This window comes from Cnephaeus nilssonii, assembly GCF_951640355.1.
Source record: "Cnephaeus nilssonii genome assembly, chromosome: X".
Lineage (NCBI taxonomy): Eukaryota > Metazoa > Chordata > Mammalia > Chiroptera > Vespertilionidae > Cnephaeus > Cnephaeus nilssonii.
In genome coordinates this window covers 104,628,499-104,653,692 of record NC_137071.1, presented here as the reverse complement: position 1 = coordinate 104,653,692, position 25,194 = coordinate 104,628,499, and the positions used below count along the sequence as shown (strand labels likewise).

The window sequence follows — 25,194 nt, the reverse complement described above, 5'->3', positions numbered from 1 at the left end:
CCCTCACTGCCCCCCCTGCTGGTCTGGTCGCCCCTAACTGCCCCTCCTGCAGGCCTGGTAGCACCATGCAGCCTGCTGCTCAGTCGTTTGGTCGCCCTTCACTAACCCTGCTGCCGGCCTGGTCGCCCCACATAGCCTGTTCAGTCATCTGTTCGGTTGTTTCAGATGTGATGGTCGCTTAGCCTTTTATATATATAGTTGGGGAAATTATTAGACACTGGAATTGGATTGGTGGGGAGACCAAGGACAAAAATAACCTTTCTGGGGCCTGCTTCAACAAACCAGACCTGGGGAAGGGGGGGAGGGCACTGAAAGTTACACAGGGAATTGACCTGATAAAACGTGACAGTATGCCTCCATGCTTTTGCTTCTTGACACTTGCTACTGTTTTATTAGTCCCAAACCTCCAGCTCTTGCCAAAATGAGTTAGTGACTCTTCAGTATGAGAATGAAAGGGTCTACAGATATTGTACTGCAGCCCCCCTCTCTTGCCTGATAAAAGGGCTCAGAAGGGCCATAATGTACACAATCACATGGCCATAACTTATGCACACACAGGCACCTTGGCTAAGATTCAGGTCTTTAGATCCCATTCTAGTGTCCCTTAAATTATTCCATACCGCACTTTGTGGTTGTCAGGGATTAGAGGGAGCCTTTAAAAGGCTTTACAGTGTTCATGACATAGGTGGAAGAAATGTGCTCATCCTCAGAATCCACAGGGGAGAGGACACCAAGAGAATATCCAGAGAGGAAGGGAAACTGGAGGCAACCAATGTGTCCCCTAACAAGTTCAAGGGCACCAGCCCAGGGCAGGCGGGGGAAATCTAGATCATGTCCATCACTTCACAGCTATAAACAAGGTGCTTTGATTGCATTTCAAGTTGTGTGCACACCAGGGGATATCCTAGTTCAACAGCTCCAACAGAAAGACCAACAGAATGGAATGCCAAGTGGGGAATAGCTGCTACCATTCTCATAAGCACCAGACCTCAAAGACTGAGGATAAACAGGACCTTACCTTATAGAATACAATAACTAGTGGAGTAGAACATGTTTCAAGATTGAAAACAACCTTTATAGGCAGATCAGAACACTGGTCTCACCACGCACAGTAAGTGATGTCATGGAGAGATGGGTATATAACAGTATAATCACTGCCTGAACACACGCAGACTTAAAAATCAAGTGTGTTTTCCTCATTCATGGCAAGTACCAAAGGTGAGCTTTGCAAGGGCCAGGAGAGGAGGAATGAGGAATGACTGTATAAAGGGTCCAGGGTTTCTTTGTAGGGTGATGAAAATGTTCTGGAACTAGATGGTGGTGATGGCTGCACAACACTGAAAGTACTAAATGCCACTAAATAGTGACTTATGTGAATTTCACCACAGTAAAAAGAAAGGTACTTTAATCACTGGCTTCAAGTATAAGTCAGACCATCACGGGGAAGAGTAACACAGGAAAGAGTAACAAGCATTGGAATAGGTGCCGGAAGACCAGTGTTTTGAAATTCACATCTTAATATCCCACAGGGGGAACTCTGCCAAATCCCTGATTAGCTGGGGAGAAGCATCAGGGGATTTGCTTACTGAACTTGCTGGTTGCCTGTGTTCATGGCTTGGTTAACAACTGGTGTCACCTCTATACTTTCACCAGTACATTTGTGTTATTATAATGAAAAGAAAACTTGGCTTTATCTGCAAAGTTTATTTCACAGAGCACACATTTATATGGAGGTATAACAGAGTGTTTCAATATGTAACATTCGTGCGGAAAAATATCAGAAATATTGTTAGGATGATTGTCTGCCTCCTATATAAAAGAACTAGTGTTTGAAAATAGTTTTAAAATCTAAGGCATCAAGCTCTAATCTGTAACAAAAGGTATAGTACTCTGAATAGCAAAGAACTAAGAAACAAGAAAGAATAATTACTTCCTTTTACTAATCCAAGACTGGTGACTAGAAAGAAACATGGGCCTGTTTCAAACTATTTGATTCGCCAGAAAACTCACTAGCATTAGGACAACTAAATTGCATTCAAGTTTTAGTCAATCGTTTTTTGTTGTTTCTTTTTTAATCCTCACCTGAAGATATTTTTTTCCATTTCTTAAGAGAGAGAGGGAGAGATTGAGAAACATCGATGTGAGAGAGATACATCGACTGGTTGCCTCCTGCAGGTGCCCCGACCAGGGACGGGGTGCCAACCTGCAACCCAGGTACATGCCCTTGACCGGGAATCGAATCTGCGACCCCTCCGGTGCTCGGGCTGAAGCCCTAACCACTGAGCAACCGGCCAGGGCAAGTTTTAGTAAATTCTTTTAATCAGGACTCAATGCATTTCAGCAAATATACATCTTGTGTGTGTGCATGTATGTGTACCTATCTATCACACGGACTAAAGAATAACACTGTTCCTGTACTCACTTGCAGCCACTGGTTAGAGAAAGGCAAGGAAATTTTGGTTCCATATCCCAAGCCTGGGTGTATACTGAAGGGCAGGACTGGAGGGTATAAACAGAAAAAGATTATATACACAGTAAACATTTCGAGGAATTAAATATACCCCACCAGACAACAGCCAAATGCTGCTTTATGTACACAATAAAAACAATACATGTTTTTGTAGATAAACCTTAGTATGTACTCCAAAATGAAATACTGCTAAGAGCACAAAATATCCTAATTGTTCCAAGATCACATCTTCTAGGACTCTTAGCATTTGGGGGCATCACTGCTTGTGTACTCAGCTGGCAAGGTTAAAAATAGATATATATAATAGTAACATATGCTTTACTCTATTTTGCAACCTTTGGTATTGGTATATTAGAAATAATCCAACATAGCTCTTGTGAGCAATCTTGAGTCCTTCACATAACCTATTATGTTCTCTACAAGAACAGGAGTTTTTAATTGTTAAACAGAACAAACATTATTTTAAGATTTCAAACATGTACTGAGAGAATATTACTCTTTCAGTAGAAATTCTTTTAGAAGTACAAGAGTTACTAGTTTATAAACACAGCCTCAATGCACACTCAAACACGTGTTGGTAGGAAAATACAATGAGATACAATGGAGATTTTTACGGGAAAACAACTTTTTACTAAGAACCCTTCCTTATGGACGTCAAGATGACATGAGTGAGCGAGCATCTTCTGAGACTTGTTAAGATGACTTTTTGATGTTTTCCCGGTTTTTTAGATTGTTATTTTCTTTGCTTGGTTCAAGTCGGAGGTGGAGTAATTTTGGGAGATGGGCCTAGAAGTTGAAACCCAGAGTGGAGGATAAATTCTCTTCTAGGCTGCATGAGGTTTACATGTCCGACCAGAGGGAAAAAGAAAACAAGATTAGTAGAGAAGATGCTGTGAGCAGCAACTGGGCCCTGGCCTTCCTTCCTTCCTTCCTTCCTTCCTTCCTTCCTTCCTTCCTTCCTTCAGGGTGGGTCTGGTACCCTCAGCAGCCCCCTTGGAGTTGCTGACACACTGGTACTCTTATAAATGCTCTCAACATCCCCAACCCCCAAACAAGCCCATGCTGCCTATCAACTTCAAAGAGAGCTTCTCAAGGAAAGAAAAACAAAGGCCTTTTGGTTTTGGAAACACAGGTTGAGAGGCAAATTCCATAGACCTCATAAACACTCTGCCCTAAATGATAATCTGCGTGCTGTAAAGCAGCCAGTGCGAAAAGAACCTACTTTGTATTATCTGGCAGGAAATGCGGGACATTAAACTAGAATCAAGTCATTTAATTTACTCTAAAAACTAATTCAATGGAAGAGTCTTCAGCATTAATGTAACTTTTAGACCCACCACTGTTTTCTCCCTCACCTCCCAAGTTACATGGTGCCAAAGTGGCCCTGGAACAGCAGGAAGCAGGATTGTTCAAGGTTAATGGTCTTGGAAACAAAATGAAGAGGGGATAAAAAAAAAAAAAAAAGCCTTACCTGATCAAGCAGAATCAGATTTTTCTATTTTTGTCTGGGGACTTTGGTGGAATGTTGTGGAACCTTTCAGATGGTGTTTTTGGCTATCAGGAAGGTTGCTAGAAATGAGTGGATCGATCTTGCGAGTGCTATCTAGTATCTGGTCACACACACATTCCTGTGACACTGAATGTAAACTTTCAGATGGTACCATGGTGTTGCTGGTTTCGACTATCTTTTCAGTTTTTGTTACTTGGTTGGTCATTCTTTTGATGGACAGCCTGGAAAGAGATGTTTTGGTTAGAATCTTGATTATTCCCAAGCTAGAGCTTCATCCTGAAAGCAGCTACATATTTTAACAAACTTTTAAGAAATGCCTTGGAAGTAAATGAACTTTCAGAATGATAAAATGGGAAGGCTGGAAGGGGCCCTGGATATCGCAGAACACACTGGTTTCCAAATTGTGTCCTATAAAGTCCTAGGTTCCATGGGCATGCTAATGGACTGGGAGCAGTTAAATGTGAGGGCTGCAGGAACCCTGTCCCTACTTCAAGCTGATCCATGACATGGCTAGTAAGGTGAAGTGAGGACTAATGTGGATTTTCTAGCTCCAGTGCTCTTTCCAAACCATCACTGTGTCTCTTAGCAGAGTGTTTCCATGGGCCTTGTAGGTAATGTCTTTCAAGTAATCGCCCAAAGATCCTTCCTTTCTAGACTCTGTTCCCACTCTTCTGACCTAATCTGTGACCCTCAGTTTCCCCATATATAAAATGAGGTCATTAATATCAAACTCAGAAGTGCAATGATAATTAAAATAGGTTATGTAAAATAACTGACATACAGCAGCCACTCAATCAATGACCCCTTCCCTGATTTTAAGAGACAACATTAACCAGTGTGAACAAAAGCACAGTTTGGAATCAGATGTATGTGGGTGTGGATTTGGGCTCTGCACTGGAACAGTGGGATGTTGGGCAAATAAGACCCATAATCTCTCCATGCCTAAGTTTCCTGATTTGTAAAGATGGGAATGCTAACACTACCTAACAAGACTGCTGTGGATTAGTTTGTTTCTGTAAGACAAGTGCTTAAAATAGTGTTTGGTACAAGTTAAGAGCTCAGTCAATAATCTCATGTATCATTCTAAGAATGTCAATCATAATAACATCAAGTTTATTCTGAAAAGCTCGCCGAGTGACTAACCTGATACCCTTGGCCTGAGCCAAAGGGTCTTTCACTTTTTGTCTGACGTTTTTCATGTCACTTTTTAAAGATGCTCTTGTCTTTGTATAGACTTTGTCAGAATTGACTTCTAAAGACAGCAGCCTGGGGGTGCTTTTCACATTTCTAAAACTTTTCTTGAGTTTTCTGGATGAATTCATGCCATTTGTACAGGCTAGAAAAAAAGGAATAAGATTGAAACTGGAGTTTCAACAACAAAGACAAGAAGAACAAAGGCTGTGATGTTGATAGGCTGGGGGAGGGACCATCTGTCTGATGGCAGGAAGAATCATGGGAGTACGCTGGAGAGGCAGGCCCAGCAGCCACCAAACTACTCTACAAACATGGTCCAGGCTGCTGCCCAGCACATCTGCCCCAACTTTCCTTAGAGCATAAAGGGGCCACCTTTAAGGAACTTGCCCTTTCTCCTTTGGCAGGAAACAATGCCAGGCCAGAGGATAGGACTGAACCATGCTTCTTACCCTCCTCCTGATTACCCACCTACCCAATTCTGTCTCCACCTCTTATTTCAGTCTCACTTCCAATGCCACCTCCTACCCTTTCCAGTGCCCTAAGGCAGACCCTATACCTACCTTGCTCCTACTGCTGTGTTCTCATTGCATTTTGCCAAACTTCTTTTAATGCAACCAGCTTATGGTGGAATCATTATTTGCTCATATGTCTACCTCCCCATTGGCTATGGGTCCGCAAGGCTAAGGGCCCTGCTCTTCATCTCTGTATCCCTGTACCTAGTAGAGGGCCTGACTTTTGGGATAAAGGGAGGACAAACTGTTTTTTTTCAGATGCCAATTACTGTTGCCATAAAATGGTTCCTACTCATAAGGGAACCAATAATACATTTTAGAGGGCACTCATAATCATGACATGATTTTAATTTTTCTCAATGAATTAGAAAGTAGTATTCCACCTGTGGTCAATCATAGATGCCAGAGGAGGCCCTGAGCTATGAAATGTTAGTAAGCCTCATGTTCAGCTGAGAAAGAGCTGCCATCTACAGTCTTTTAGCACAACCTGTAAAATAACAACAGCCACTGCAGCAGCAGTTAATATTTATTGAGAGTTTACTATGTGTCAGACACTATTCTCTTAGCATTACACGGATTATCTCATTGTATTTTCATACCCACCCTAGAAGGACAATAGCTTCTCCTTTTTCAGACAGGAAAACTGAGCATACAGAGAGATTAAGTAACTTGCCCTTAGCCACATAGCTCAGAAGCAGAGGAGTACCTGGATGAACCTCTGCAGTCTACCTCTTAAATAGCGACTAACAAAACTCAAAAGGTGCCCAGTGGTGTGGCTCAGTAGTTGAGTGACCACCCATGAACGAGGAGGTCATGCCCGGGGTTGTGGGCTCAATCCCCAGCAGGAGGCGTGCAGGATGCAGCCGATTGATGTTTTTCTCTCATCAATGTTTCTCTCTCTCTCTTCCTTCCCCTCTCTCTCTAAAAACAATAAAAACATAAAAAAACAACAACAACTTCCCAGCCATTGTGGCTTAGTGGTTGAGCATCAACCTATGAACCAGGAGGTCACAGTTTGATCCCTGGTCAGGGCACATGCCTGGGTTGTGGGCTCGATCCCCAGTGTTAGTGTGTGTAAGAAGCAGCTGATCAATGATTCTCTCTCATCATTGATGCTTCTATCTCTCTCTCCTTCTCCCTTCTTCTCTGAAATCAATAAAAATACTAAAAAAATAACAACTCGAAAAGCAACCAAACCTGATGGATGCAAGTCATCAGAAGAATCTGCATCATCACTTTCGGGCTCATCCTCATCGTCTGCCTCATGCTCCTCGTATGTGTCACTGCTGGATGTTTGTGCATCCTATGATGAAAAAAGAAACTTATGGTTATATCTAAATATTCAATCATCCTGACATAGTTACTTCAAAGAAGACAGATTTCAAGGCTGGACTGATGGCTAATTTTTAATCATTTCAAAGTAAAGATTTTAAAAATTTAAACTCTTTGGTCCCAAGAATCTACAGGAAATAGGACAGATGGCCCGAGTTTTGTCTTTAAGTTAGGGGAGGACACTCAAGAATGAAAGACTTCCCTGAGTGGGAACCAACAGACAAGAGCTGTGGGTTAGCATGTGGTCTCTTCCTGCTCCGAGTCTGAACTAAGCCAAGGTGGGGGCAACTGGTGAGTAGCTCAAAAAGTTCTTGGCTACTGCTGGAGGTAAATTTCTCAGACCAATGGACTAAATGATCTTTGAGATAGTGACCCCAAGAACTTTTCAAAATGATATTTCTATTCTAAATTTTCATAATTATATCAACTGGTCAACTGTAAACAGACAAAACATTACTTTTATAGCACAGAGGATAAACAGCACAGAATGTGGAGGAAAAAGGCCTTGCATGCATGTGATCCATCAAAAGACAGGACTCTGAGGTAGGCAAATACTTATGAGACAGACACCCAAAGCAGTAACCATACATGAAGAAACTGGTAAATTTGAGTTCATTCAAATGAACTTCTGTTCATCACAGGATATTATGAGAGTGGGAAGCAAACTATACCATCGGGGCTGATATCTGCAATACATATATTCAAAGGGCTCATAACCAAAGTCGGTAAAAACTCCTACAATCAAAAGGCAGGCAACCCAATAAAAACACGGGCAAAGGACTTGAAAAGGCACTTCTCACTCTGGCTAATGTGGCTCAGATGGTTGGAGCATTGTCCCATACACCAAAGAGTCGCAGGTTGGATTCCTGATTGGGGCAGGTACAGGGAGCAGCAGATCAATGTTTATCTCTCACATCAATCTCTCTCTCTAGAAATATCAATTAAAAAAAAAGAAAAAGAAAAAGGCACTTCACAAAACCAAATATCCAAATGACCAATAAGCATATGTAAATCCATTAGTCATAAAAAGATTGATAAATTCAACAATGTAAAAATGAAGACAACATTAACAAAAGACAGCCATGAAGTGGGAGAAGTTATCTGTAATACATATAACCAAGAAAGAAGTAGAATCTAGAACATTTACAGAACTATAAATTAGTAAGAAAAAGACAAATTAGCCCCAAAGATCTGGGCAAAAGACCTAAATAAGCATTTTCACACAAGAAAAAAAACATGAAAGATAACTAAAGATCTAAGAAATATGCTAAACCTTTTTATTATCAAGGAAAATGCAATGTGCAATGTGATACTTTATTTCATTACCACCAAATTGGCAAAACTTAAAAAAAATGTGTGGCCTACCAGTGTGGCTCAGTGGTTGAGCATCAACCTATGAACCAGGAGTTCATGGTTCAATTCCTGATCAGGGAACATGCCTGGGTTGTGGGCTCAATCCCCAGTAGGGAGCATGCAGGAGGCAGACGATCAATGATTCTTTCTCATCACTGATGTTTCTATCTCTCTCCATCTCCCTTCCTCTCTCATAAATCAATAAAAAACACTAAAAAAAAGAATGTGAAGCAACAGGAATTTGTATATACTGCCAGTAGGAGCACAGAGACTACCTTTGAGGTATCTGAATCTGTCTTTCTTGTCCGCTTCATAATTTCTTCAATTCTCTAAAGGAAAATAAAATTTCAAACATGAAAACAGATTAAATGCAAAAGAGTGATGATTACTCCCATTTTCCAGAAGTGGATAATATCAGTGACTGCTCCAAAGCCACACACTTAACCGACACAAGACGTTGGGTGTTAGTTGATTTTTTCCTCCAGTCTTGGTCTCAGTCACCTTTGAGTGGTGATAACTGTACTTGTTTTGGTAACACAGAAATCCAAATGATTCCTCACTCCTAATTTTGCAGACTTTCTAATGCATTACTTAGACTAAGCACATACTACTGCAAACCAATTAGAACTTTTACTGGTAAACATAATTGTAGTCTGAACAGACCATGACTGAGGCCAATGTTAATGACAAGAATGTACCCCAATGATGCGACACTGTCAGAGCGTTTGTTACTAGAAAGAGCACACACATAGGAGAGCTAAGAATTCTTTTCCCAGTATACACTTCTTTCCCTGTAAGTGAGGAGAGATGCAGCTCTCTGGCCTCCTCAAGGTGATGGATCTGACAGAGGCCTTGCAGCACCTCAGCCAGGACAGGAGCCCTTCCTTGCTCTCAGATGAGACACATGAATTACACAAAGTGAGCTCCTACTATACAAAAAGCCTGCACCGCCCTAACCGGTTTGGCTCAGTGGATAAGAGCGTCGGCCTGCGGACTCAAGGGTCCCAGGTTCGATTCCGGCCAAGGGCATGTACCTTGGTTGCGGGCACATCACCAGTGGGGGGTGTGCAGGAAGCAGCTGATGGATGTTTCTCTCTCATCGATGTTTCTAACTCTCTATCCCTCTCCCTTCCTCTCTGTAAAAATTCAATAAAATATATTTAAAACAAAAAGCCTGCACCTTGGCCTCTCAGAGATCTGCACTTTCTAGCCCAGGTTAGAAGAAAACCTTATTTCCACCAACCCCTACCATGACCTGACTAATTCTGTTCAAAGGAGCTTTGCTGTAATTGCCACCACTGGTCAATGAGGGATAGGTACAGTCAATCAAAGGAGACCCTTCTAGGTAGGAGAGGTCAGATCCTTGGCTAAGAAAGAAAAGAGGAGAATGGGAAAACAACCATTGTCACTAATTTGTGATTTTCATATCATATGCCCAACATTGTTTTAAACAAAGAATCAAACCCCCAAAACACACACACACACACACACACACACACACACACACAGAGAGAGAGAGAGAGAGAGAGAGAGAGAGAGAGAGAGAGAGATTACCTTTTTTCTTTCTAATCTTTCTTGTAAATTCTGCAACATAATTTTTTCCTGCTCCTTCTTGCGTTTGTCGGCTTCCTCCTTAGCTTTTATTTTGGCGTCCCCTTTCTAGGAAATTTATATAAAAATGTTTCATGTCAATATATCTGAATTACATCAGGCAACACTAGTTTAAAAAGTTAAAAAGTTAAATGTTATCCAGCTAAAATAACATCACCTTTTAATTAAGAGTACCTATAACATATACGGAATGGCCGTTTTTAAAGCATTAGCTAAAATGTGCAAAACTAGGCTATTATCTTGAGGATTTAGAAGACATGTGTTACTCCCCTCCAGGACTTCAGGACTATCATTAATAGTGGTTCTCAAACCACTATAGTTTCAAAGTATGTAACTGTGTGGCTATTAACATTAACATAGCAACAGGAATCATGTCTTACACTTCTCCAAAGCATCAAGAGGAGTCTTAAAGCTACCTTCTCCAGGAATGCAAATGCATATAATCATTTATGTGACATCTAACTGATTTTGATGAATGATACACTAAAAGTGGAATATAAAATAGGTTATTGAAACTGAGCTGAGTTTGGGGAATTATTTACCTGGTAATTTGAATTTACATGGGTGAAACATTCTTATTGATAAATTTGATGACTTTAAATTTTTAGAGGTATTCGTAATTTTTATCTTATCTGTTGGGGGGATGTGGAGTGCAGTTGTGTGTGTCACCACAGAATGCAGGATTGGGAATATTCATATAGGACGTTTAATCTGTGTGAGTGGTTTGGATTCCTGAAACCAAGCTGCAATATTGTTTATGTAGACAAACTAAACGGCTGTTCATCTATAATTTGCTGCTTTCTCCTTTTGTTTCCTTTGGTAAACATTCTTGGATTTTGCCAAGGGTGGCTGAGAATGACTTATAGTGATGTGAAATGTTAGCTGGACTGTAATGTAAAAATGCAGCCAGAGAAGGTGGCCTCCTTGGAGAAGCAGGTTTTTGCTTTGGGTTTCAACTGAATTTTATAACCTAGTTCTCATCCCCTGATAAAGTGCAGACTCAGCAAACCTGTAATAACACTCGCTGGTTTTCCTGATCTTGAAGTCCTTCCTTCTTTTTTATTTCCTTTTGTTGCTGTCCATGGTCAAATTTTGAAGACTTTTCTTGGCCTTCAAATGCTTTCTTTGTCACTTTTTTCTCTTTCCTGATGACACAAATATTTAAATAACTCTTAGTATTTATCTTGGTCTCTACCATACATGGCTTGCAGTAGGTACAATTTTCATTTATACCAGATGCACTACATTTTATGTGTTGTTACTCCACAAGATATGCACAATTTCACCCTTTTAAAATGGAGAAAACTAGCCCTTGGGAGTAAGAACTATCAAGTGACGGGCTACTTTGCATCTTAAAATATGGGGAGGGGGAAGAAGGGAGAATATCACTCCTTATATATGGGACTCTCCACTTATACATGCTCATACCCAATATCACATGGGAATGCGATTGGGATAATTTAGAGGAGGGTCTGGTGGTGCCCAGAGGAAGAAAACCCAATCAACAAAGACCAGTACTGAGTGCTTTTAAGATGCTAAATCAGCCTTGGCAAGTTTGGCTAAATTGGTTGGGCATTATCCTGTGCACTAAAAGGTTGCCTGTTTGGATTCCAAGTCAGGACATACGCCCAGATTTCAGGCTCAATCCCCAGTAGGGTATGTGCAAGAGGCAGCCAATCAATGTTTTACTCTCACATCAGTGTTTCTCTCTTTCTTCCTCTCTCTCTAAAAAAAAAAAAGAATCAATTAAAAGTCTTTTAAAAGCCCTGGCCAGTTTGGCTCTGTGGACTGAAGGGTCCCGGGTTCAATTCCAGTCAAGAGCATGTACCTCGGTTGTAGGCTCGAATCTCAGCCCTGGTTGGGGCACATGCGGGAGGCAACCAATTGGTGTATCTCTCTCATATCAAAGTTTATCTCTGTCTCTTCCCCTCCCTTCCACTCTCTCTAAAAATCAATGTAAAAGCTATCCTCTGGTAAAGATTAACAACAAAAAAAATATTTTAAAAAACTAAATTGGGCCCTAGCTGGTTTGGCTCAGTGGATAGAGCATCGGCCTGTGGACTGAAGGGTCCCGGGTTCGATGCCGATCAAGGCACATGCCTGGGTTGCTGGCTCGATCCCCAGTGGGGGGGCGTGCAAGAGGCAGCCGATCGATGATTCTCTCATTACTGATGTTTCTATCTCTCTCGCCCTTTCCCTTCCTCTCTGAAATCAATATATATATGTGTGTGTGTGTGTGTGTGTGTGTGTGTGTGTGTGTGTGTAAAACACAACTAAATTGGCCCTGGCCAGTGTGTCTCAGTGGTTGAGCATTGACCTATGAACCAGGAGGTCATGGTTCGATTCCCAGTCAGGGCATTTGCCCGGGTTGCAGGCTTGATCCATAGTAGGGTGTGTGCAGGAGGCAGCCGATGAGTGATTCTCTCATCATTGATGTTTCTATCTCTCTCCCTTCTTCTCCCTTCCTCTCTGAAATCAATTTAAAAAAATTTAAAAAACTAAATCAGCTTTGTTTACATGAGGGAATGAGTAATACTCTTCAAATTATAGTTTGCTGCTATTCACAATATCCTCTTCTCCTTTCTCCCAAAGCCATGTACAATATATGGAAAGTATGTGATTGTATTTAAAAACACTTAATACATAAAACCAGTCAGGCAGTGACATTTCAGGGCCCCAACTGGAATGTCCTTAAGATGGAGGATCAAGAAACCTTTCGATCAAATTAGAATGCACACAACTGTACATGAGATCTACTGACCACAGGAAATCCTTCCAGCAATGGTTAATGAAATGCAGGTGTCCCAAAAGTCACTGGAAAGCACCCTTAGTAAAACACACAAAAAAGTATACTTTCTAGGTTTACAAATTCTTCAGTTGCAAGACCTTTGAGAAAGATAGGGGCTGACATCAGTGAATGCCAACAGAAACTGCTGAGATCTGGGATCCTCACATGAGTTTTAGTCTCTCTCTCTCTTTTTTTTAATGTATTTTATTGATTTCAGAGAGGAAGGGAGAGGGAGTGGAAGATAGGAACACCAATGATGAGAGAGAATCCTTGATCGGCTGCCTCCTGCACGTCCCACACTGGGGATTGAACCTGCAATCTGGGCATATGCCCTGACCAGGAATTGAACTGTGACCTCCAGGTTTATAGGTCGCTGCTCAACCACTGAGCCACGCTGGCTGGATGAGTTTTGGTCTCTTTATGCATCTCCATAGCACACCTTCAAGGTTCATGATGCATGAAGGTGAAAGAGGCCTATACCATTCATCTACACACCGGTGTCCTCTCTCTGCTTAACATGCTTCCCACAATCATTTCTGATTCATGTTGAAGAAAAAGTCAATCACTCTTTGAGAATTTATAATACATTTAACTTGATAAGTTTTGACTTTCAAACTTTAGGCCCAGGCAAGATTTATAGCATAGAAAGGGTGATATTGTACTTACCTTTGCTCCTTTTCTTTTTGTAGTTTTTCTTTTTCTTTGTGTTCACGAGCAAGGCGTCGTTTCGCTGCCAAAATTTTTGTTGCCTCCTCAGCATTCATAATCCCTTGTGTGCTTTTATTACCAGACTCTACTTTAAATTAATACGTGAAACAGTTAGTTTAGGGAACTTACTGCCTCTCATTCCAATACAGAGATGCAAAACAACCAATAGTATAAAAAATGAACAATATGTATATGGTCTAAAATGTATAAAAAGCAATCTATAAGTGACTATAGAACAGATTTTGTTCAAAATCCCAACTCCTCCAATAACAGAAGTAGCCTTTTGTTTCTTTTTAACAACTACTTGTTCCAAAATGAAATAATAGGCTGCTCCCTCCTACTTTGGTTTAGCTGTTTTAAAATAACTTACTAAATTGATCCTTTGGGAAAAAAGATTTATACTTAATACAGACATAAACAAGCTTATATTCAATTTAAATGAAGTGTACAATTATTAAATACTTGACTAAACAAAAATATATTTAGCATACATTTTAAAATTTGTTCATCATTTTTACTAAATAATTACTGTGTAGCTAACCATTGATACTAGTGTGTTACGATAGTTGATCATAAATTGGCTAACTGTAGATAACCAAAGAAACCAAGACTATCAGTAACATAAGGTGACTGCATGAAGGCTTATGATAATATTTTAGTCCATGTGACTAATTTCTTTATTTTAAATAAACAACATATGAAAATGAGGGTCATAAGACATCTAGAACAAATAATTTATAACAAAAAGATTATTTCTGTTATAAATAATTCACTGTGGAATTCCTTCATAAAGCAAAATTCCCCAGTATATTTAAAAGTAAGCAATATCCTTGAATATTAAGAACACGTGACAGGTAAAAATACCAATTTGGTACTTTTGGGAACCCAACTACATGCCAGACACCTTAAAGCCTATGCACAGTAACTGATCTATAGCTTTTAATAGAAACCCATTCAGCCATTCATAGAACCATCCACTACCAGAGCTGGAAGGGACTGCAGGGATTACCTAGATCAGTGGTCGGCAAACTCATTAGTCAACAGAGCCAAATATCAACAGTACAACGATTGAAATTTCTTTTGAGAGCCAAATTTTTTTAAACTTAAACTTCTTCTAATGCCACTTCTTCAAAATAGACTCACCCAGGCCGTGGTATTTTGTGGAAGAGCCATACTCAAGGAGCCAAAGAGCTGCATGTGGCTCGCGAGTTGCAGTTTGCCGACCACGGACCTAGACCAATACACTCTTCCAAGAAGTACTTTTAACACCAGTTCTAAAAATGGATTTTCCAAAACAATTAAAGGGTGGGTAAAGTAGCTCTCACAAGGAAAAGTAAGCAGAGTGCCAGTGATTGGCAAAATTCTCTTTACCTAAAAGAAAGCTCGCTCCTTAAAAGTTCTCTGAATTGGAAAATAAAATAGAGCTGACCATTCCCATACTTTATTGCCAAAATATAAACTCAGTGAAGGAACCTACCTTCATAGGTCATATGCTTTTGGTTCACAGCCTCAGCGCTTTTAGTGGTTTTTTTAGAAGCCGTTTTTTTTCTCCTTCTGATAGTACCTAATACACTTTGTGTATGTAGGGTATGTTGAGCAGGAATTATTTTACAGGAAACAGAAGATTGTGCTGATTGTTTTGACACAACTGGTGAAACTGATGGTGGGCAATTCTTTTGTATTTGCCTACTGAGAAAAAGCAATAGTTAATGGGGGAAGTCTGATATGATTTTGTAATTAACATGTGCTATTTAATTATTAGTGTACTATTTCATAAAATATATTATGAGATCATGATATTTTATAATAGATGAAGGTAAGCCCTTTGTCTATTAAAGGTTTTTCTAAATATTTACATTACCAGGTATACTACATTATTTCAATTATGAAACACTGATGTAAAATTTATTCTGGTAAAACACATATCAGGAACAGTTGCAAATAGCTACTTACTTAGCACTTATGGGAGAGGGTGAATCCCATACGTTTGCAGAAGATGGCCATTTAGACAATGGTGAATGTGTCGATGTGCGCTTCTTGTTTACAAGGTTTGATTTCTGAACAGATCAATACAATCAGATAAGAAATTATTAGCAATAACTTTCTTCAGCTGGTTTTTCTTTTTAAGAGAAAAATATTCTGAATAATACACAATGATAGCTCCATAAATGCCTAATTTTCCTTACATGCATAAGAATTAGCTATAGAGATAAGTTCTTCCAGAATAACAATAGTACACAATTCAAGAAAGCCATAGAAATAATTAATTTAAAAGAAATATTTTACTTCAAAACCCAATTCTATTTGTAAATCCTAATTCATTTTAAATCATTAAACAAATTTACCCTATTTTATTAATTTTATTGCTGAATGTTATAAATAAGTTGTTTTTATTGGGAAACCTGACTTATCAAATCATCTACACAATTAAAAAAACATATTTTTAATAGATCAGTCAGTAAAGGTACTTGACAAACCTGTGGAGTGTCTCTCACGTTCACCTCAGGGCATGACTTGGACTCAGGGGATGCTCCCACACTGGCCTTAGGGGGCACTTCTATGTTCTCTTCAAGGACTGTTTCCAAGCTTTCCTCAGGAATCATTTCCATGTTCACCTTGTGGAACACTTCCATGCGAGCCTCGGATGTTGTTTCCATGCTCACCTCTGGGTATGAGTCCAAGCTCACTTCAGAGGACGAGTCCATGCTCACCTCAGGAGATGGATCCACACTCATGAGGGACATGTCCTCGCTTCCCTCAGGTGATGTTTCCAAGTTCTCAAGAAGTGGTTCCACACTCATCTCGGGGAATGCTCCCATGATCACTGCAGGGGCTGCTTCCATGCTCACCTTGAATGGCGCTTCCACACGCACCTCAGGGTGTACTTCCACACTCGCCTCAGGAGCCGCTTCCACACTCACCTCTGGGGCTGCATCCATACTCCCCTTGAGGGCTGCTTCTACGCTCACCTCAGGGAGTGCTTCCAGGCTCACCTTGAGGGGTATTTCTACTTTCTCTTGGAGAGGTACTGCCACTGTTGACTTGCAAAGTACCATGGTATTCTTCAATTCATCATTGCTATGGCTAAGCAAGGGCATGTTTGTAGACTGTACTACAGGGCTGTGGATGTCTATGGGTGAATGAGGAGAGAAAATGAAATTCCAGTTAGAAATCTGACAAGACAGAAATGTACCATGAAACAGTATAAGAACAAGAAAAGAGAAGAGAGAGACTGTGTTTATTAGGAAATGACAAGGATTACACATAACACAGAAGTGTTTAGTGAAATGAATCACAGGACAGAAGCATGGCAAAATTGGTACACTTCATAAGCACCACCACCAATAGAATCACTGTGAAAGCAATAATCGTTACAGATAAATATAAGATGCTTCTCCAAAGTTGATGTTTGCAATAGTCATTTCTGTTTTAATCACACTATAGTTCAGAATGATTTTCATAGAAAATTATAAGATTTTCAACACTTTTTAAAAGTAATCTAAACAATTTCTCCAGGGCCAGAGAACTCACTGTTACGGATGATTATGTAAGACATACATGCTTGTTTTAGAATAGAATGAAAAAAAGAGCATTTTTTTCTGTCCCATACTAAAAAATTGTACATTTGCAACAACATCGATGGATCCTGAGTATCATGCTAAGCGAAATAAGTCAGACAGAAAAGAACAAGAACCATATGCTTTCACTTATATGTGGGATATAAAACAAAATGCAACAAATGAACAAACATACAAATGAAAAAACTCATTGACACGGACAACAGTATGGTGGTTACCAGAGGGGAAGGGAAGTTAAAGAGGGCAAAGGGGGTCAAATATATGGTGACCAAAGGAGACTAAACTTTGGGTGGTCAGCACACAATGCAATGTACAGATGATGTTTTATAGAATTGTATATTTGAAACTTATTAACCAATGTTACCCCAATAAGTTTAATTTTTAAAAACTGTAATAAGATGTTAATCAGAATGGGCTGGACCTCTAAGGTCTCTTCCAGTTTTCTCCCCCCCCTTTTGTTTATCTTTTTTTTTTCTCTTCCAGTTTTAACAATCTAAATATTTTTTGCCTAATAAATGGACAAAGATGATAATACTTGTTACCAATTTTGGGAATGGGGCCACTTCATAAACTGCTGCTGGAAGTATGGATTTGCATATGTTCCATGGAGGGCATTTTGGCAATAATATATCAAAAGCCATTTTTAAAAGTACACATTTTTTGTTCCAGCAAGTTCACTTCTAAGTTTATCCTTAGGGAAAAAATCAAGTAAGTGAAAATACATTTACAAGGTTATTTATAATAGCATTTGTTATAATGCTGAAACTACTGAAAATATAATCCAAATATTCAACAGCAAATTTGGACTATACTAAGATAGTCATTAACAGTAATAATATGCTATTTTTGGACATAAAAACAATATATATTGAGTTTAAACAAAAACCAGTTATGCCCTGGACGGTGTGGCTCAGTTGGTTGGAACATCGTCCTGTGGACTGAAGGGTCGCAGGCTCTATTCCTGGAGAGGGCACATGCCCAGGTTGTGGGTGCATATGGGAGGTGACTGATGCTTTCCCCCTATCCCTTCCTCTCTCTCTCAAAAAAATAAAGCAGGTTATTATCCCATTTTGTGGGGAAAAAACATAAACACAAAGAAAAACATGCAGTAAACATTTTTTAAAAGATATTTGATGATAAATTTGTCACATTATCTTTAAATATGGGAAGAACGTTTTAATATGATCTTATCAAATAATAAAAATAGAACAATTATCAAAGATCGACTTAGTCCCTCACTTTTGGTAAAGAAAGCATTAATTTTTTTTAAAATTGATTTTTACAGAGAGAAAGAGAGAGAGAGAGAGAGAGAGAGAGAGAGAGAGAGAGAGAGAGAAATTGGTTGGTTGCCTCCCACATACGCCCTGAGCAGGGATTGAACCCACAATCTGGGTATATGTGCCCTGACCAGAATCGAACCTGCCACACCTTTTGGTGTACTGGAGGATGTCCCAACCAACAGAGCCACCCGGCCAGGCAGGGCTGGTGGAGCAAGCATTTTATTTACATATCCACATGCGCCAACAGTTTGTGTTACAGAAGATATAGTAAGTATAATAACTTAATTTCTATTAGCTACAGAAATTTAAGACAAAATGTTGAATTTTTTGATGGGAGTAATATATTAAACAGTGTGGCTCAGTGGTTGAGCGTGGACCTATGAACTGGGAGGTCATGGTTCGATTCCAGATCCGGGCACGTGCTCAGGGAGGCATGGCTGATTGGTGATACTTTCTTATCATTGATGTTTCTACCTCGCTCCTTCTCCCTTCCTCTCTAAAATCAATAAATTATTTTAAAAAATGAAATTAGAAATAGCTTACAACAGATTGGAGGGAGAGTGGCAGAAAATAATCTGACATACATATAAATAGACATAAACAAAGTCAGGAATTTGAAACTAAAGAAGTAAATATGCACTACTAGGAAGTGAGAGCATTTTGATTTACTTTAGGAATCAAATGAATATTGACTGAAAAATACCAAAGGGGTGGGCTATATTCTGGAAATTTAAAAATGGAGAAGGGGAAAACAAATGATGGGAACAATGTGTTAGAGCTCTCCATTACTGAGGATGTCTAACTACCCACAGGCATGTCTAACACTATACGTGATCTATAAATGAGAAAATCCCCATAACCCTGAAGTCTTATTTTAGCAACAATCTTTATGTTCTTAGTTAAAAGCCAAAGAGCAGCTCAATATTATTCTTTCATATTTTAGGGAAAAAAGGAGGATAAAGTAGGAAACTTCCTACCTTGATATTAACTTTTTCTATACCTTTAAAATCCAGTACTTTTCACAGTATTGTGACACATTTAAGCAAGGTCAAGAAAACCATAGAGCTTTGTAATTTATGCACCACCAAAATTATCTCATCCTATAAATTACCTATTATCCAGATAACTACTCTACAGTGCTACAAGTCATAAAATAAATATGCAACATAAACTGTTGGGTAAAATCACTCATTTGGAAACTAATGATTCAGATTATTTTCATGCCTTATTGCAACAAATTAAGTGATACAACCTACTCTTTAAGTGCAAATACCAACACTTTCCAGCCTTCTACCCTATGTCTGTTACCTGGAGTATCTTTTCCAGGGATTGATAATGAAGCAGCACTTTTGCTCCTGGCTAGTGATGCTTTTGTTGGGGCGATCAGACGCATGATTAAATCATTCTCCCAAAGATCGGTGTACAGTTGCTGAACTAAATGATGAGAACAAATAAAAAGGATTCAATTTGAGGCCTCACAAACAAATGCCAAGCAAAAAAGAACAATGTGCGAAAAAGAACAATGTGAACTGCTGCAAACAACTTTCTCAGCCGAAAAGTAGAGGCAATGAGAACACATACATAATAGTGAACACTGCCACCTGACTAGACTGCATTGTTAGGGAAGAGAGTACCTGAATAAAGGGGCAAAGGCCCCAGCATACCACAACACCACCAATGAAGGAATCTAGGTAATGTACTTAACAGAGTCCAACAGATGGAGTCTTTATGGAGAAACTCACATATGGAGGAAAAGGTTGTACATGACAAACAACTTCGCTAACAATCATACTACTCCAGTCCATTGCCAAAAGCTTCAAGGTATTGACAGAATTATTCTGCAATAAATTTTTATTCTCATAAGGACTGCTGTGACAATGGCATTTGACCAGAATCAATGAAGTGAAGAGTGTTCAGTAAGTGAATGGTTCGGTATGAAACAAAAAGTAACAATCATGTTGGACAGGAAAAAGTTAGAGGGAAAAGTATGAGAAAGAAACTACTTTAAATAAAGAAGTAGTTCAGTAATAATTGTGATATCTTGCATGCAATAATCAGTGGGGAAAACATTCACAAAAGAAGGAAGTGGGGTAACAGAACAAAGCTTTGAGGTTCAAAATATGGCTGGTAATTTAGGACTTCTAAATGCAAATTGATGAAATGTTTAAAGGAAACCAAGTCCTCCAGTACAAAAGTATCTCTTCCAACATCTGTCATCTACTTTGTCAGCCTCATTAAAGACCTCTTGTTCAGATAATGGTAGAATTATGTATTTCATTTAAAGACAGCTCTCCTAGCTTCAGCCAAATAAGCATGGCACCAAAGTACATTTTTTAGTTAAAGAAGGGATATTTTGACTTCTACTTTTAGGAATGACTTCGCAAGCAACTGAATGTTGACATACATATATCTCTTTTAAACCACTATTTAAGACTGGTACTTAGAAATAACTACTGCCAAAACCGGTTTGGCTCAGTGGATAGAGCGTCGGTCTGCGGACTGAAAGGTCCCAGGTTCGATTCCGGTCAAGGGCATGTACATTGGTTGCGGGCACGTCCCCAGTGGGAGATGTGCAGGAGGCAGCTGGTCGATGTTTCTCTCATCGACGTTTCTAACTTTCTATCCCTCTCCCTTCCTCTCTGTAAAAAATCAATAAAAATATATTTAAAAAAAAAAGAAAAGAAATAACTACCTACCTGATTTTCTTTCTACTTTTTCAGCTTCTGTAGGGTAATGTAGTTTGCTATATCTTTTATTCAAAGACTAGAGGCCCAGTGCACGAAATTCATGCACTGGGGGTGGCGGGGGGGGGGCCCTCAGCCTGGCCTGCACCCTCTCAGTCTGGGAGTCCTCCGTGGACATCCCCTCACACCTTACCTGCCGGCTTGCTACTCCTTCCTGCTCCCAGCAGTGAGCCCAGCTTCTGGCTGAGCGGCGCTCCTGCGCATCATAGCCACCCGGTCGCTGAGCTTTTATTTTATAGACTAGAGGCCCGGTGCATGAAATTCGTGCACGGGGTGGGGGGAGGGGGGTCCCTCAGCCCAGCCTGCACCCTCTCCAATCTGGGACCCCTTGGGGGATGTCCGACTGCTGGGATCGGGCCTAAACCGGCAGTCAGACATCCTTCTCACAATCCTGGACTATTGGCTCCTAATTGCTCACCTGCCTGCCTGCCTGCCTGGTCACCCCTTACTACCCCCCCCCACCGCCAGCCTGGTTGCCTCCAACTGCCCCCCCCCCTGCTGGCCTGGTTGCCCCCAACTGCACCCCTCTGCCAGCCTGGTCGCCTCTTACTGCCCTCCCTGCCGGCCTGGTCGTCCCTCACTAACCCCCCTGCCAGCCTGGTGGCCCCATGCAGCCTGCTTGTTCAGTCGTTTGGTCATCCCTCACTAATACCCCTGCCGACCTGGTCACCCCACGCAGCCTGCTTGTTCAGTCGTTTGGTCGTCCCTTACTAACCCCCCTGCCAGCTTGGTCACTCACTGCAGCCTGCTTGTTCAGTTGTTTGGTCATCCCTCACTAACCCCCCTGCCAACCTGGTCATAGGCAGCCATCTTGTGAGGGTCAATTTGCATATTATCTCTTTATTATATAGGATAAGCACCCTTTTTTCTGGAGATCAAGGGCAAAGCAATATTATATTTTACAAGCTGTTTAAATATATTTTGATAGTGAGTCACTCCTTTTTTCAAACATTTTCTATATTCTCTGCACTTTTTTGTAAGAATTTAAATTTCAAATATGATGTAGAGATTCTATATCCCAAAACTTAAAAAATAGTTTACTCTTTAAGTTATCTAAAATGAAATAAAATTCTTTAGAAAATTGTAAAATTTAAGAGGGTAAATATCCCATACTACCTGACCACATCAAAGTTCCCAAATTAGGAATACATAACCTTTAATTTTGGTTATAATCTATAACATCTATTACTAAAGTAACTTATATTTCAGTTATAACTAGTATTTTTAAACAAAAATGATCATTAATATAGATGTACAATTTTAGCAACCCAAACCATTCATAGGAAAATAGTCTATTTTGTGTAGACACTTTTCCATTTCACTTGAAGTATTCTGGCTCAGAATATTGAGGAATGTCTGTTTAATAATTTCTCTTTGGGGGACCTGCCAATTAAAGTACATATTGACAATATAGCATAATTTGAAAATTCTTGAATAGATAATATAATTGAACATCAAAGAATCAAAGAGGCATAATTGATTCATTCAGGTAATTAAATCACATGTCCTTTATCATCATACTGCAAGAAATGACAAAATGATATAAATAATTATTATGAGGCAGCAACAAGCCTAAGAAAAATAGACTATTTGAATCAGCCAAGATTTAAAACAGGGCTATTTAAAATATTACAGGCTAGCTTATGAACTTCATTTGAATTTGAAATGTTCATCTCTCCAAATTGAAGAGGTTTCACTTAAATTTGAAGGGATTTTATAAATGTAAGCCACTGCCAATATTGATTTTGTTTTCCCTAGAATAATTTTACAACATTCATCATTTCAGGGTGTGCAATACACTGTACCTTTAAACAAGTTATTTCACAAATTATCTTCCACACATACCTTCCTGCATTAAAAACTGGTACAAATCATTTAAAATTTACTTGGAATTGCTCCTTTAGTGAAATTTAACTAATTATTGACTTCAAAATCATCATCTGTCCATTCTCTTTACATGTCTCATTAAAATGGCAAGTAGACCAATCAACGAAAGCATAATAGTGTTAGTTCAGTATACTGAAAATGTAATAAATATCTCTGGAGGAAATCTTTGCTAATTCCTCAAAACAATTAGACAGTGAAACATAGTGCTTATAAAACAAGATACATTAAAATAAATGTATATAAACCTTCCATTGCAATGGGTGTTATCTAATTTTGCGAAAGGACTGAGTTAGTGAAAAATAAATTAAATTTATTATATGACCAGCAAGGTGCTACAGAAAAATCTTCCCACATTAATTTATGAATGGACCTGGGCTATACATAAAAGTGCTTTGGGAAAGCATACTGAGGGTAACGGTGGTACGAGGATCAACTTTTGTTAGACCAATACAAGAAAAAATGTGATGCACGCAAACTGACAAATGAAAGACCGCACAAGCAATCTTTGGAAACTGTATGAGTCCTAAAAGTACAAATAGCATAATTTAAGTATGAACAAAACAAATATCACTGTCAACGTATTAAAACTATAATATGTAAACAAACTGGAAATCTTTCCAACTAAGTTAATCACTGCTACAACTAATTATACTACTTTAAATTAGATCCAGAATCTTTTTTTGTACTGGAATTTTATAGCAATCACCATTGTTCCAAAAACTGTCAAGGCACCTAATGATACAAAAAAGCACTTTAATTACAATTACAATTACACCTATTTCTCAATTCATAAGGTATATGAAGTATTTCTTCTTGTTAACGGCTAAGTTTGAAGGAATGTTATGGAATGTTTACCATGTTTTTTCCTGCCAAAATCACTTCTATTTTTATCCAGAAAGAAAAAGGACTTTTTAAATTGATGGGTATGCTTGCCTAATCCATTTCAATTATCAGTGAGTAGCACCAGGTGCTACAAGCCAGAAATGGTCATTGACACACACTCAGATAGTGATTTTTAAAATAAGGAATACTAATTAAAAGGGCAAACACCAGGAGCAAAGGGTATGTGAAGTATTCATAGTAGATAAATTCATTGGGGTTTTAACTATAAAAGCAGAACAGGAATTACACTTGCTTGTCAACTTTACAAGGTTGTTGTGAACAAATATATATAAAGCAGATCAATTTGTCCACTGCTATATACATTGAGTGGCCAGATTATTATGATCTCTGAACGCATAATAATCTGGCCACTCAGTGTGTATATATATATTAGAGGCTTGATGAATGAATTTGTGCATGGGTGGGGTCCGGCCAGCCTGGCCAGGGGGAGGGGACATGGGCGGTTGGCCGGCCTGCCTGCTGGTCGAACTCCTGGTGGAGGGGACAATTTGCATATTAGCCTTTTATTTTATAGGATATACACTGAGTGGCCAATTATTATGCGTTCAGAGATCATAATAATCTGGCCACTCAGTGTATATATGCTATTATTTTCCTTAAATGAGGTAATATTCATGAAACTTAATGAAAATTGAATGACTAGTTTAACTAGTCCCTAGAAAAAATTATTTCATTTATAGATTAGAAAGAATATGAATTAATTTTAAAATAAATTATTGTGCCACTTAACAGTGATGACTTTTGGTCAAAATATGTTTCACATTCTCAATGTCACTAATCAGAGAAATGCAAATTAAAACCACAATGAGGTATCATCTCACACCTGTCAGAATGGCTATCATCAATAAATCAACGAACATGTTAGCGAAGATTTGGAGAAAAGGGAACGCTAGTACATTGTTGGTGGGAATGCAGACTGGTGCAGCCACTATAGAAAGCAGTATGGAGTTTCCTCAAAAAACTGAAAATAGGACTGCCACTTGATCCAATGATCCTACTTCTAGGAATATATCCTAAGAACCCTAAAACACCAATTAAGGAAGAATATATGCACCCCTATGTTCATAGAAGCACTATTTACAATAGCTAAGATTTAGAAACAGGCCAAGTGCCCACTAACAGATGAATGGATAAAAAAGCTGTGGTACCTCTACATAATGGAATACTATGCAGCTGTAAAAAAAAGGTCTCTTACCCTTTGAGATAGCATGGATGGACCTGGATATTATTATGCTAAGTGAAATAAGCCAGTCAGATAAAGACAAATATCACATGATCTCACTTATTTGAACAAATAATGAACAAAATAAATGAACCAACAAAA

The 25,194-nt window shown here is 39.2% G+C and overlaps 1 protein-coding gene across 6 annotated transcripts in view; it reads right to left on the bottom strand.

Moving 5' to 3' along the window:
• Positions 1–1,977: 1,977 nt before the first annotated feature.
• Positions 1,978–25,194, bottom strand: part of MAP7D3 (MAP7 domain containing 3) — a 35,485-nt gene continuing 12,268 nt past the window's right edge. For 2 of the 6 annotated variants that reach the window (XM_079765885.1, XM_079765889.1), the window contains exons 7-18: positions 19,645–19,770; positions 15,956–16,608; positions 15,432–15,535; positions 14,956–15,167; positions 13,437–13,566; positions 10,992–11,127; positions 9,926–10,030; positions 8,647–8,700; positions 6,884–6,989; positions 5,124–5,316; positions 3,942–4,201; positions 1,978–3,299 (exon numbers count right to left, since the gene is read on the bottom strand). In XM_079765885.1, the coding sequence (XP_079622011.1) occupies positions 3,946–4,201; positions 5,124–5,316; positions 6,884–6,989; positions 8,647–8,700; positions 9,926–10,030; positions 10,992–11,127; positions 13,437–13,566; positions 14,956–15,167; positions 15,432–15,535; positions 15,956–16,608; positions 19,645–19,770 (2,075 nt within the window). In that variant the 3' untranslated portion in view covers positions 1,978–3,299; positions 3,942–3,945. The remainder of the gene's footprint in view (positions 3,300–3,941; positions 4,202–5,123; positions 5,317–6,883; positions 6,990–8,646; positions 8,701–9,925; positions 10,031–10,991; positions 11,128–13,436; positions 13,567–14,955; positions 15,168–15,431; positions 15,536–15,955; positions 16,609–19,644; positions 19,771–25,194) is intronic. The other 4 variants (XM_079765886.1, XM_079765887.1, XM_079765888.1 and 1 more) reach the window with 4 other exon arrangements.